General features: G+C 37.3%; 1 protein-coding gene across 7 annotated transcripts in view; it reads left to right on the top strand.

Annotated features, from left to right (window-relative positions):
- Nucleotides 1–14,503, top strand: part of RECQ4A (DNA helicase (RECQl4A)) — a 49,731-nt gene that overhangs the window by 21,492 nt on the left and 13,736 nt on the right. For all 7 annotated transcript variants that reach the window (XM_077382215.1, XM_077382375.1, XM_077382457.1 and 4 more), the window contains 8 exons: nucleotides 3,674–3,731; nucleotides 3,830–4,279; nucleotides 4,361–4,534; nucleotides 4,619–4,749; nucleotides 5,244–5,622; nucleotides 5,708–5,839; nucleotides 6,265–6,351; nucleotides 6,467–6,594. In XM_077382215.1, coding sequence (XP_077238330.1) covers nucleotides 3,674–3,731; nucleotides 3,830–4,279; nucleotides 4,361–4,534; nucleotides 4,619–4,749; nucleotides 5,244–5,622; nucleotides 5,708–5,839; nucleotides 6,265–6,351; nucleotides 6,467–6,594 — 1,539 coding nt within the window. The remainder of the gene's footprint in view (nucleotides 1–3,673; nucleotides 3,732–3,829; nucleotides 4,280–4,360; nucleotides 4,535–4,618; nucleotides 4,750–5,243; nucleotides 5,623–5,707; nucleotides 5,840–6,264; nucleotides 6,352–6,466; nucleotides 6,595–14,503) is intronic.

Here is a 14,503-nt window from a genome sequence, read left to right on the forward strand (position 1 = left end):
GCAAATAACATACACCACGACACCTCATCCTGGATACCCTCCGTAAGCTCATCCATAACTAGCGTAAAAAGATAAGGGCTTAGAGCTGATCTTTGGTACAGTCCTATTGTAATTGGAAACTCACTAGACGTGCCATCCGTAATTCTGACACTAGTTACTGATCCATCGTACATATCCTTAATCACATCAACATATTTAGTAGGCACTTTTTTCCTGTCAAGGACCCACCACATAACACTCCTGGGAACCCTGTCATACGCTTTCTCCAAATCAATGAAAACCATATGAACGTCATTTTTATTTTCTCTAAATCTCTCCATTAAACTTCTAATCAAGAAGATAGCTTCCATAGTCGATTGTCCGGGCATGAAGCCAAACTAATTCTCTGACACCTTAGTCTCTTTTCTTAGTCTTTGCTCAATTACCCTCTCCCAAAGCTTCAGGGTGTGACTCATTAGCTTAATTCCCCGTAATTGGTGCAACTCTGAATATCCCCTTTATTCTTTTAAATAATACTAATGTACTCTTCCTCCACTCATCAGGCATCTTCTTAGTCTTCAAAATATTGTTAAATAATCTAGTTAACCAAACTAAACCCATATCACCCAAGCATCTCCAAGTCTCAATAGGAATATTGCCAGGCCCCCTAGCCTTACCTAATTTCATATTTTTCATAGCTACTTTCAATGTTGTCAAAATCGTACGATTTACGATTCAAATCGAATCGTACATGCACCGATTCAAATCGGATCTCTGAATCGATTTTGCATTGAATCGTACGATTCATGTTGAAACTTCATTTTTGTTCTCTGTGGGCCCCAACAACTAAATTTAGAAGGCATAATACCCCTTTTTAATACCGTTCTCTCGACTTTTTCCCCTCTGTCGATTTAGGGCTTGAGGCGAGAAAAGAAAACCCTCTTGCTGCGACATAGGGTTTGCCAAAACCCCTCCATTCGATTCTCCATCGTACGGTGAAGAAGAAGAAGAAGAAGAAGAAGAAGAGGTATGTTATTTTCGGTTTTTTTTTCTCCTCTTCCCCTTCTTTTTCCTTTCCCCTCCACCTTTTGTTTTGGATTTTGAGAACCGATTGGACTCAAATCAGTACTTAAAATCCAAAACAAATAGGGCTGTGAATTTGTTATAAGGGGGCTCTGTTTTTTTTTTTTTTTGGATTTTGAGACCAAATAGGGCTGGAAATCTCTCTTAAGCTCTGTTTTTTTAAAACCAAGAATAGGCTCTGTTTTTTTGGATCTTGAGAACTAATTTCGATTCCAAAATCTGTTTTTTTTTTTGGATTTTGAGAACTAGTTTCGATTCCACAACTGATTATCAGACTCAAATTTATATTTAATTTTGGGCGAAATAATCTGTTATGGACTCTCAATCTGTTCTCAAAATCCAAAACAAACATAGGTTTCAGTATGAGTTCAAAATCATCATTTTTGTAATTTATTTGTGAGGCTCTGTTTGTTTTGGATTATGAGAACTGGTTTCGTGTCCAAAACTGATTGTCAGACCCAAATTTATGTTTAATTTTGGGCCAAATAATCTGTTATGGACTCACAATCTATTCTCAAAATCCAAAACAAACATTTCATGTTATTTATTTTAATGTTTTTGAATGGAAAATTGATAATTACTCTTTTTATTCTTATTTATAATTTTTCCTATTTTTTATTTTTTTTCCTGATTTTTATATATAAATCTGAAAAAATCTTACGATTTACGATTCGACCCCTCTTACGATTTACGATACGATTCCGATTTTCAGAACATTGGCTACTCTTACCTTTGATGTTCGGATTCTACGAACAAACCTCCGATTTGTATCATCAAAAGCGTTATCAAGTTCTCCCAAATTCGCTACAGGTTCTCCGTTAAACAACTTATCAAAGTAACTTCTCCACCTCTCTTTAACCTCGTTTTCTTTCACTAGCAATCTTAGATTCTCGTCTTTGATGCATTTTATATGATTCAAGTCCCTGCTCTTCCTTTCTCTCATCTTAGCGAGCTTGTAGACATCGTTTTCACCCTCTTTCGTCCTAACATGTGGTACAAATCCTCATATGCCTTGCCTCTTGCTTCCCTTCCCTTAAAACCAAAACTGAAATTTAAAATTATAAGATTTTCTCTGAAATTTCAACCGGAACCGAAATTGCAACGGAAATTTCATTTTTGGCTGAGGCCGAAATCGAAATTTTGCTTTCGGACTGAAACTGAAATTTCGAACCTTGGTCACAACAAGTTCTTGCATGCAAGCCCATTGAAAATGACATGTCTCTCTAAGGATGCAACTTTCTCCAAAACATATACTTGCCACTGGCATGTAGGCATACTGAAAGAATAGAGCACGACATGAATGCTTATGCCAACAAAAGGGAAATAGTATATGATTCACAGTAGCGGTACATGAAAGGCAGGCCTTGGGTTGTCTATAGCAGGTTTTTGACTGCACACTTACCATAGAATTGATGTAGTTGTAGGAATTACAAACCGAACAAAAAATCAATTAAATATATGGAAGCCCTTCCAAAAGATCTGTCAATCTAAATTTTGATGGGGACAATGATTTGTCCTCAAGTGTGTGGAGAAGGGAAAGTCGCTGAGGTCGTTGGTTGAATAGTAACAAAGGAGATAAACAAATGGGGTAAAATCGACCCAAGTTGCAACCCTAGTGAAAATGTCTTATTATTTTCCTTTCGAAAAAACTGGTCGTATCTCTATTTTATTCAAATGTGGCCTCATATATTTTTTGGTTTGTTATTTCATTGGGTTGACTTGGCAGATGGCCGTTCCAAGTTCAACGAAGTCACGAGTCAACTTGGCTCGTTCTCCAACCATGAGCCAATCATGTTAATTTAATTGTAATGAATTTATGCATTGAGACCATGCTGGATGGATAATTTTTGGCTGTCTTTTCAGATGGGGCTTGTGTAGTAATTATGTGCTTATAGTTAAACGACTGGGATTTTATTTACCATTATAAAAGGCCCCCATTACAATGCGTCAATACCTTCATGTGAATTATCCAAACTTATGGTGAGGATTCGTTTGTACCTCTTGGCCCGTGAAAGTACCTGGTCACATTTGTGGGTAAGTCGTATATGTTAAAAACCACTATATTTCTCTATTCCCCAAGGTAATGTGGTACACCTTGTAGTTGGAAAGTGACCAATTCCTGTGGCTTACCTCCATAAACAGGCTTTTGCACGTGCCATCTGTACCATGTGGAGTAAACAGATTCACACCCATGTGAGAGGCATGGTATTTATAAGACTCGAAAATGCAGCACAGGAACGGCGATTAATGAAACCAGAACCACACTGCCATTTTATAAATCAAGCGGGAATCAAAGGAACTATGTTCATATGGCCAAAATGAGCACACTGGAATTAACAAAATATTCTTTTAGTAGTCTAATTTAGTAGCAAAATTTTGTTATATTTTGTAATCATCTAAGTAAAAATTCCCAGCACTTTTTATAGATTTGATACGTGGTTCAAATTGATTTGTACCTTTACTTCCATTCTGCAGTAACTTCATGGTATTTATGTTGGATATAATGTTATTTGCTTGAAATAAATATATGCCGGTTTAATTTGGTCATTACATAGCTTGTTTGGTGATGCCAATCAGCTCTTCTTCTCATATACCTTGTATTTTTTCTCAGGTCAATGGCTTGTGTAATTCAAAGTGTTGAAAGGTTGCAGAGTCCAATAATTGAGAAGGTATGCTTGATCTGTTATTTGAATTAGAGTCATATAAAAAGGGTGTCTTATTATACTAAACACATTTCTTGATTCTGTGCATGGGATCCCTTTGGCAGGCTTGGAAAGCTCTTTCTAGCCGTCACTCGACAATCAGTAATTATTTAAGGCCCGGAATAACTGCGCCAGTAGCTCAGAATAATGGGCTGGACTGTTTTCCTTCTAAGAAGTTAGATTCTTCTGAAAATATTGGAAAATCAAATACTTTTTGGAGCTCTTCTGCTGGGCCTCACAAATTATCTGGAAGTTCAAGGGGTGACAATTTCCAAAGGCATCAAAATTTTGGTGATCCAAATTCATGTGGTGTTGCTGTTTCGAGTTGTGTGAGCAATTCTCTGTGTGAGAGTGAGATGGGTGCTACAAAAGCTCACATAGGTCCCAAAGTGGGGCCTCTAGACGCGAGTGGGGTCTCATCGCTGTACAGTGCTTCTCATGCATGGGTTGAGGATGAATCACTTATGCTTGGAGAAACTTTGGTTGATACTGTGGAAGATGACGACATTCTGAAGGTTAATTTGACTTTTTTTCAGATAATGTATTTTGGGGTAACAAAACATTGATATTGATATATGTATTTTACTTGTCAACAGAGTATTGATATAGACCAGATAGTTTTGGAACATTATCAGGCAAATGGCACACCACAATCATCAACATCTAGGCATTCACCTTTCACTCCGGTGGAGGGTAAGGACAGTATTACAAGGCCCGATGAGAATTTTTTGCCCCAAGAACTTTGTGCAAAGTGTAATCATGGTTTTAAGGTATATATTTTCCACTCTAAGATTGATTCTATCTCAAGCAATTATCAGATTCACATTGAATTCTTATTCTTTAAAGTGCTCCAGGTGGCGCTTTGCCAAGAAGCCGCAAGTCATTTGCAGGAGATGAAGGATAGGCTGATTGTCGTATCAAATGAACTCCTTGATAATGCTGCGGAGCTTAGTCCTCAGCATTTAGAGAAGCTTCGCCAGGAGCGGTTGGTTCACTCTTTTGATTTTCTTGTTGTTGTTGTTGTTAGAGGAATGCTAGACTAACAGGAGCCCTTGCAAAAAGGGTAGAAGGGCTCTCCCATTGGTCAATTTCCATTTATGATGGCACAGAAAATTACAATCATAACTGTCATAAATGGATATTGACCAATGCGAGAAACCTTCTACCCTTTTGTTGCAAGTGCTCCTGTGAGTTTAGTATTCCTCTTATTATTATGGGAGATGATTTTTTCACACCCCCCCCCCCCCCCCCCCCCCCCCCCCCTCACACTTTTCACGTGAATTGTGGGCAGACTTTAACGGTTTTTTTATGTCAAATCACCTTACAAGGGGGTGTATTATCCTACATGGGGGCGAAAAAATCATCTCCCTACTACTAGTACTGGTACTATTATTATTATTATTATTATTGTGCATTTGTTATGTAATAGTGGAAACATCTGTGTTTACGTTCTTATATGCACATGATTTTGATAGCCAGATTGCAGCTAAATAAGCAGATACAAGAGCTTGATAAATATCTTAACTATTCAGCAAGAGATGAAGAAAGACAGCGGTCACATTATTTGGCATCCACAGCCGCTGCCAAGGGATTCCAGTCTGAGATTCATTCAGTAGGTGCATTTAGGATTGATCCTCCGGTATTTAATGCCCATGGTGATATACGTAGTGAACCTCAAAGCTGCGCCAACTGGATTTCTTCATCAATGTCATACTCTCCTATGGATAGGATTGGATTTCCACCAGGCCCTGTAGGAAGGGAGGCATTTACTCCGAAGTTTGTTGAAATCAATTACATCGAAGGATCTAATGATAAAAGGTGGAGCAATGGTGACTTCCCATGGAGCCGAAAGCTTGAGGTGCTCTTTTAGATTGATGCAAGTTTTCACTGCTATGTGCTGCACCTTATCTTCAAAATTTATTTTAGTTTGTCTCTTGTTTCAGGCCAATAACAAGAAAGTGTTTGGAAACCATTCCTTTCGTCCCAATCAAAGAGAGGTGATTAATGCAACAATGAGTGGGTATGACGTTTTTGTTTTGATGCCAACTGGCGGTGGAAAGAGCCTGACATACCAGGTACAAGCGTCTGTCTTGGCTTTTTCGCACCCTCCTTGCCTCTCTCTGAAATCATTATGGATAACCTTATTCATTGTTAGAACCAATAATACATATTTTGTACTGGTATCCTTTTTGCTGAAAGCTAATTTTATATGGTCATGGAAAACAACTGCCTCAGCTAATCTATTGTCGTACCTCTTATGGTTAGTTATTAGTGTGGGAATCACTTGTCCTACACAACCATTTTGATATATAATGAACTATAGATTATGCCTATCGATGGTCATTCATCGCCAATAAATATTTGCAATGTTTTATCTATCATATGCACTTTTGCCCTCAGTGTTATTTCCTATTAGCCATGGCAGAGGGTTGCTCTTCTCATTGAGTTACAAGCAACTTCGTCTGGTTTTCTTAGCTATCTGTATCTCGTTATCTTGCAGCTTCCCGCTCTTATATGTCCAGGGATAACCTTGGTAGTTTCCCCTCTTGTCTCCCTCATCCAAGATCAAATCATGCACTTATTGCAGGTATTTGTTTGCATTTTATTTATCAATTTAATGTCGTATCTTCATTTTTTTTGTTTGGATCTTATTTTGTTCATCATTAACATTTTAGATGCTTCCTCTTGAATAATCTATGTAGGCAAATATTCCTGCCACTTACTTGAGTGCCACAATGGAGTGGAATGAGCAGCAGGAGATCCTTAGAGAGTTGATTTCAGATAGCTGTAAATACAAGTTATTATATGTTACTCCAGAAAAAGTTGCTAAGTGAGTGTTGGCTAAGCTTTATCTACATATGGTATTCATAAAATGTATTGAATTTATTATATAGTGGCAATATCACTTTTTGATGCAGCTGAAAGTAGGGAAATAGCAGAAGAATTGGAAATTACACATTTTTCTTATATCCTAAGGTTGTGTCATTTGTACAAGATGCATTTGCTTTGCTCTTTTCCACCCCCTTCAAGGGCATGCTTGTAATTATAATAATACTTTTGATTTGATCTAAAGAATTCTTTCCTGGGCGTCTGATTATACAACCCTAGATTAGACATTTTGCATCATGTGGTTGTATCGGCACATTCCGAAGACGAGTTAATCTTTGGAGACCATGCTTGAAGAATCAATTGAAGAATATATTGGTGGAGATCAGATCTCCTGTATTAGGTGCATCTTCAATATTATTTTCAATTTTTTTCCTTTTGGATTTTGTTTCCATGCTGTTGATGTCAACTGGCATGAGACTGATGATTTGTAGGCTCTTTTGTGTCCGTTCTTCTTTGTCAACTCAAAAAGTTTTTTTTTTCTTCAAAATCAGCATTGGGCATTGGCATTTTCATTTGATCTATTGCTCATAGTCCTCCTTTTGTGTGGAGAATAACTATTCTATGCACTTTGAGATGGTGAGACTGATGTCAGGAAATGTGCTCTGATTTCAGAATTTCGGCCTATTGGAATGCTTATGTGAGTGATTGTTTTGTAGACAATACGGGAAGGTGGACTGCAAAATTCGCTTTCGCAACAATTTTCTTATAGGGAGATTGACACAGTAGTGGTTTTACTAAATAAACTTAATTCGCTTTACATACAGACAAGCGTTAGTGATAAAAGAATTTGGATTTGGGAATCAGATGGGAAGTTCTTGGTTCGCTCCTACTAGCACCCAGTCCATTCTATGTCGTCCTCTCCTGGTAGAAAAGCTTAGAACGTTTGCACACCTCATAGTTTTTGTGCATTTTGGTGGACCACTTGCCTTGATATGATCTTGACGGTGGACCATCTTTGCAGCTGAAACAACGTGATTATTAATCATTGCGCCTTATGTGTTGCAGATGGGGAGTATGTGGACTAATTTACATTCATTACCGTGTTGCTAGAGAGATTTTGTAATTGAACTTATTTGGGATCTCCTTGATTTTTCCATGGCATGTGGAGCTGTTTGAACACTTGTCTTTTTCTACTTGTCCGACTAGGTGGGGTGGGTTATCCTCTGGGGTCTTGTGATTACTACGGCTATTTGGGTCCTTTGGATAGAAAGAAATATCAGAGTCTTCTAGAGTGTTTCGAAAAAGGTGTGTTCGATTCCACTACATGTTCTTCACACTATTGTCCTGCGAGTTATGATCCTTCCGAGTTCCGTGGTTACTCTGAAACCTCGATTCAGAGGTTTTGAGATGTGATTAGGCTTAGCGTAGTTAATATGCATAAAACGAGCTCCAGTGGTCCCCTATACTTCCTGGATTCCTTATGCTGAACTTTGACGGGTTCAATTTAAAAAATTCGGGCCCGATTGGCATTGGGGGTTTAGTGAGTGATGGCGAAAGTGAGGTCAATATGGCCTTTTATGGCCCCATTGGAATTCAAGATTCCAATACGGTGGAAGTACAAGCTCTCCTTGTGGGTATTCATATTACATCCCATGATTCCCAGACACACTTATTGTGGAAGGCGATTATCTCAATGTCATTAGGTGGTTGAGGGAAGGGTTGAGCTATCCGTGGTATTTCATGGACATGATTGAGAAAGTGAAGGATAGTGGAGGGACATTATGTGTTCATTTAGCATGTGTGGTGCTCGTCTAACTATGAGGTAGATCATCTTGCCCGTTATGCGACTACCCGGATGGAACTAAGACCTTCGACTTCCTCCTTGACGAAGGGGCGGTGATCTAATTGGGTGCGGGTACGCCCTGGGTACGTACCCACATTTTTAAAGGAAAAAAAACCGAAATTTGGTTGTTGGATGCGTGTTGGGTGCATTTAGGGTGCGCACCCACGCGTACCCGACCCATCCTGCTTCTCCCAGCTGGTGTAAATCCTTCCTGCTTCTCTCTCCTCCCCTGCACTTAGTATTGACATGTAAACCATCCTTCCTGCTTCTTCTCTCTCCTCCCCTGCACTTAGTATTTACATGTAAATGTAAATGTCTTTACTATTTTATTGTCCATTTACTTAAGATTTACATGTAAATAACGGAATACCCCCCCCCCCCCCCATTTGGATTTATTAAAAATAGTTTCAAGACCCAAATCTAAAAGGAAAAAATGTCAACTCTCCTGTTCTAGTACAAAATTCGAAGAAAAAGGGTTGGGTCAAAATTTTAACTTTTGTAACTTCCAAACGGTGGGGTATTTTTCAAATTTTAAAAATTCATAAAATTTATCATGTCCAAACATTATTAAATCCCAAAAGTCTGGTATAAAAAATCTTATAATTTGGTCTCTAAAAATTATTTATCCTGTCAGGCACTGGTCAACACACCGGCGACAACTTTTTTTCTAATAAATGATGTATTGATGCCTCATGTTATGAAATATGGAACTTAATCACTTATGAAATGAAGAGTAATATTAGAATTTTCCATTTTGGTTATGTTATTGTTATTTGATTGCTGTCCAATTATTTTTTTAATTTTTATAAATATATAATAAAATATTAAAATATATTATTATATTCGGCGTACCCGCACCCTTTTTTTTGGAAAAACATGTACCTCCGTATCCGTATCGTGTCGTACCCGTACCCATGTTTCATAGGTGGCGATGCTTTGTACTTTGTTCATTTTGTTTCTTTCATGTGGTGTTTGTATTGGCCATCTTGGTTGCTTTGTTTCCTTTTTGTTTGCTAATAATATTTTCTGTTTCAAAAAATTGTTTTAAGTTGCCCCGTTCTTATATATTTCATTTCCTCTGTAAGTTCAGTTATTGATTTGAGAAAATACTAATATGGGTGCTTGTTGATTTGAATATTTGTTGCTGCTAATTTAGAATGAAGTGATCTAGAATTGATTTGCCTTTTGAAGAGTTGGGGTTCTGAAGAGTGATACATCAAAGTCAATGTGAAACCGTAATATTTGAATCATGAATATTAAGTATAAGGGGCTGACTTTTCTGCCTTTTGTCCTCTTGTGCATTATTTAAGGGAAGTTCATGTTTGTATGCATTAATGGAAGATTTTCTGAACCTTTCATTATAGATTTTAAATATGAGGAGTGAGAAGGTAATAGTCTGTTCGTTATGTCTTGGCTGTTAACTTATATAGAACTACTTATCCTCTGCTGTAAAAGCTGACTCTGTGTGTGTGTGTGTGTGGGGGGTGGGGGGGGGGCCTTTTGGTTGGTTGCGTTGGTGATTGCCAGTGACTTGGAGATGAAATGACTGAGTAATGGTTGGCAAGGGACAAATGAAAACGGGGTTGAGTGTATTAACCCCCTAAAAGTTATAATCGTCTTTTCTCCAAAGTTAGATTGATTGCCTAAACCCTCTTTAAGTTTTCCTTTATATATCAACATGTTCTAATTTTGGTCAATTGTGATGATTTCTGTTTCAACAAAAGACTGCTTTGGCAAAAAAAAAAAAAAAACCTCTATGACAGGACATTGGACAACTTTTTTTAGGTGGTGAAGAACCTGCTCATGAGCAAGTCCTTTTTTTTTTTACTTTGATGGAATTGTTTTGTTGTTTTGATTATTTATATTTTTTGCAGCTTATTATTGCCTTTTTTAGAGTCACAGTCTGCAACTTTAGCAGTGCTAGAGTAGGATGATAGAGGGATATGGGTTGTAAGCAAGGTTTGAAATTTTGGCTTCGGCCACAGCCTTCGGTGGCAATTTCGGCAGAAATTTTTAAATTTCGGTTTCGTTTATAAATTTCTGTCCCGGCCGAAATCCGAAATTTAAAACAATTGTTATAAGTATTGTTTCATATTGGATGAACGGGATAGAGATAGTATTCAATGTTTGCATTACTGCGACTAGTAAATGGAGAACATACTGTCACGAAGCGTTTGGTGGCTTTGCCACGCTTTGTCCGAGGCTACTGATAAATCATACATAAAATTTGTGATTGTTTAGAGAAACAATTTGTTGACAGGGAGAGTTAAACTGTCTCCCCTTGTGGGAAATGTTACTCCAGGAGACTTAAAATGTCTCCTGGAGACAAATGAGATGAACCAATAGTGGCTACTGAAGGGAAATAGAATCGTGGTTGTGGGTGGTGAGAGTGATACTAGTGCAGGCAATATCCAAGAAAGAAAAAAAAACACACACACATCGAATTGGCCCAATGGTTTTAATTTTTGGATAAATCCCCAAAGAGGTTAATGGAAGAGAGGAAGATGCAAACAAACTAAAAAATTAGGCACCATAGGAGAATTTGTTGGATTTTAAAAAAATCCACATTTCGACTTGGTTTTGGCCCTACTGAGTCAGTAAAAAATTCCTTTTGCTTGCCGAATAAATGACTGTATCAATCATTAATTCATCCGAGTGGACTCATTTTTACCTTGGGTGAGTTCTTGTTCAGTACGGGATTTTGAAACTGGCTTGATCTTATATGTTGTTTGTTGTGTGGACGGAGCTGATCTCTCATATAACATGGTGAGGTTAAACATTTTCATGTTTATGATCAATATTTAAAACCTCATACAAAGACAAGAAACTGAGGTGATTACGGTGAGTCAATGATTGTCGCAACGGGTTTTTTATTAACTTGGATGAGTAAAAGGAGTTTGTGATTGAGTCAGCATGGGCAAACTGAGTTGACTTGGGTGAGCCAATGATTGGCTTGAGGAGTTTTTATGCAGTGGTTTTGACTATAAATGTAACGACCCGGATTTCATAACCAAGGTCGCTACCAACAAAAGAATAAGGAAAGCCAAAAATCATATAATTGTTTTTTTTAAAATAATAGTCTGACTAAAGGAGATGCTTTCTTATTCCAAATATTAGTTGTCCATTACATTTAAATTGAACGGAGCTAAATAACAAATAAGAGAATATCCATAACTACTAAAAACAACTAAAACATCTAAACTACTGAAGTAGAAATAATCGACTAGAGGACTTGACTATATTGTCATTTCTCAAAACCACTATGAATGCTCTCCCATCCCGAGTATTGCCTAAATTTGTTCTTCTGCGAAGGCGCTACCAGGCTCCTCCTCTACCATCTCATCACCTATGAAATCTGGTAGACGAAACGAAGTTAGTAATAGCAAGGTTATTTGACCGGAAAATGTAATAAAAGTACAACACTGATAATTGCAATTGAAAGATAACATTTCTGATGATTTTCACTTAGAAGAAGAACAATAGAAAGAGTAACAATTTATGAAGATGCCAACTATAGATACAATAACAAGAAGTGGAGTTCAATAAAGGATATGTCTCAACAAAGTGTAAACTATCTATGGATCTAGAAATACAATGGCAATCATATCATTTCAGTAAGTCATATGGTCCACTAACTCCTTATAATTATATACACGATGGGGATCCTCAAGTACCCGTCGGTAAATGGCCATACGTAGTTCTATGACCTTCTCGCACTTTTTAGTACAAGGCCAATACAAAAAACACCGTGTATATAGATGATGTCCTAAAAGTAAAAAGTCCTATCACAAGAATTTCTACGGGAATAATTTTTGAATTCAATGGTCAAAGTAAACTAAGCATACGCACAAGTAGAGGTGAGATGTGAAACAATCATAAGAAATAAAATTCTCAGACAACATCATAGTTATAGCTAAAATTACAAGTTTCGGTCATCACTTGCCTTGGTTTCTTGAACTTGTATAATGACGAGGCCAATTAGTCTCTACGGATCAATCAGGAGGGTACCCTGTATAAATTACATATCAATAGTGTCAAATTTTAACTAACCTCGGGTCATCATTAAATTAATTTGTTAAATTCCGTCTCACCCTGACGTTGGAACTTTTCCGCTCTATTGAGTTATATACGAATTTTGTATGATTATGTTACTTGAATAGATTTTGTGTTATTAGTGTTATTTGCAATGGTTTATAAATTTTTAATATTATTTGGGTAGATTTTTGTCTTATCATATTATTTAATTTTTGTCTCATTATGGTGCATTGGATGTGCTGTCACAAATATCTCCGAGATTTTCAAAACATAGTGATTTTATATCGACATTTGGATAAACAACACAATCCCAAAATCATCCTGAGAATTTAAAAAGCATAGCGATATTTTCATTGTCGTGATAATATCATGATATTTTTACGATATTTTTTATTTTTTCTTACTATATATATGGGAAAAGTGAGTATGAGTGGCCCCTCATATAAGCTTATATGAGGTGACGGCTAGAAACACGGTGGGCCCACATTTTTGGGGTGATACAAACCATTCATTTGATAGGCCCTGACATAGATAGGGTGTGCCCAAAAAGTCAGCTCCATAGGATCATCCCAGCCCTTCGAACTGTGGAGGTGAAAATGGGCAAATTTATACCACCCATTTTCACCTCCACAGTTCGAAGGGGTGGGATGATCCTATGGAGCTGACTTTTTGGGCACACCCTATCTATGTCAGGGCCTATCAAATGAATGGTTTGTATCACCCCAAAAATGTGGGCCCACCGTGTTTCTAGCCGTCACCTCATATAATCTTATATGAGAGGCCACTCCTACTCACTTTTCCCTATATATATATATATATATATATATATATATATATATATATATATATATATATATATATATATATATATATATATAACTTAGCTACACCGACGGCTTAAAATACAGTGGGCCCACGTTGTTTGGCTGATCCAAACCATTCATTAGGCCCTCACATTGATAGGGTGTGCCCAAAAAATCAGCTCCATTGGATGATCCCAACCCTTCAAACTGTGAAGGCAAAAATTGATAGATTTGTGAAGGTTTTTACACGTCCAATTTTGCCTCCACAAATCGTAGGGTTGGGATGATCCTATGGAGCTGATTTTTTGGGCTCACCCTATCTATGTGAGGGCCCATCAAATGAATGGTTTGCATCACCCAAACAATGTGGGGCCCACTGTATTTTAAGGCGTTGGTGTAGCTAAGTTAGCTACACGTATGTGTAGCTACACTTTTCTCTATATATATTTACTTTTATAGGTTTTCCCCCATAAAAGCCCGAAAGAAATAAAAAATTAATATATCCTGAGATTTTCCCTTGCCGAGAAATTCCCGAGAACGATATTTGTGACATACCACTTGTGCACATCTTTCTTTATGCTTCATGAAGAAATGGTGATACAAGGGCAAACTTTTTTTAGTAGACTAGCAACATATAAGAAATTTGAGGATTGTCAAGATTGTTTCTTATCTCCCTTCCCCTGGCATGTTTATAATGAGGTGTACTGAATAAGGCCAGATGTATGTCCTACATTTAGTGGCAGGTGTGATACCTTGAGCTTAAGATTTCAGTCACTAATTAACCAAAAAGCACATTATTAACATGCATCTTGATACACCATGCAACTCATATTTAACATATGTTTTTGGTGTGGAGCTTGACCGGTCTCTTTAAGGGCCCGAGTGCAAGCCGATTCCAAATTAGATTGCATGCTGTATTTAGTTTAAGAAGATCAATCTCAGTATACTTTTCTTGAATTGGCCAGTATGTGGTGATTTCTTGAATTTTAACCAAGTTATTTGATAGTGTTTTTCCCAGGTTGGTTGAGGTTTTTTTTTTCTTTCTTTCTGTCGGGGTTTTAAGTATTTGCTTTACCCCGCTAATTCAACCTGAGCCCAGATTGAATTGTGTCAGCTTAACAAGTTTTTTGGATACTTAATTGATTTTGTAAGCATTGGCTGAAATTTGATGAGGTTCTTGTTTCGTTGTGCGAAAATGTAATGTACCTACATTGATTTCAGAAGCTCAT

The sequence above is a fragment of the Tasmannia lanceolata genome, unplaced genomic scaffold (genome assembly GCF_043159265.1).
Source record: "Tasmannia lanceolata isolate RefF3 unplaced genomic scaffold, GAP_Taslan_0.1 ptg000002l, whole genome shotgun sequence".
Lineage (NCBI taxonomy): Eukaryota > Viridiplantae > Streptophyta > Magnoliopsida > Canellales > Winteraceae > Tasmannia > Tasmannia lanceolata.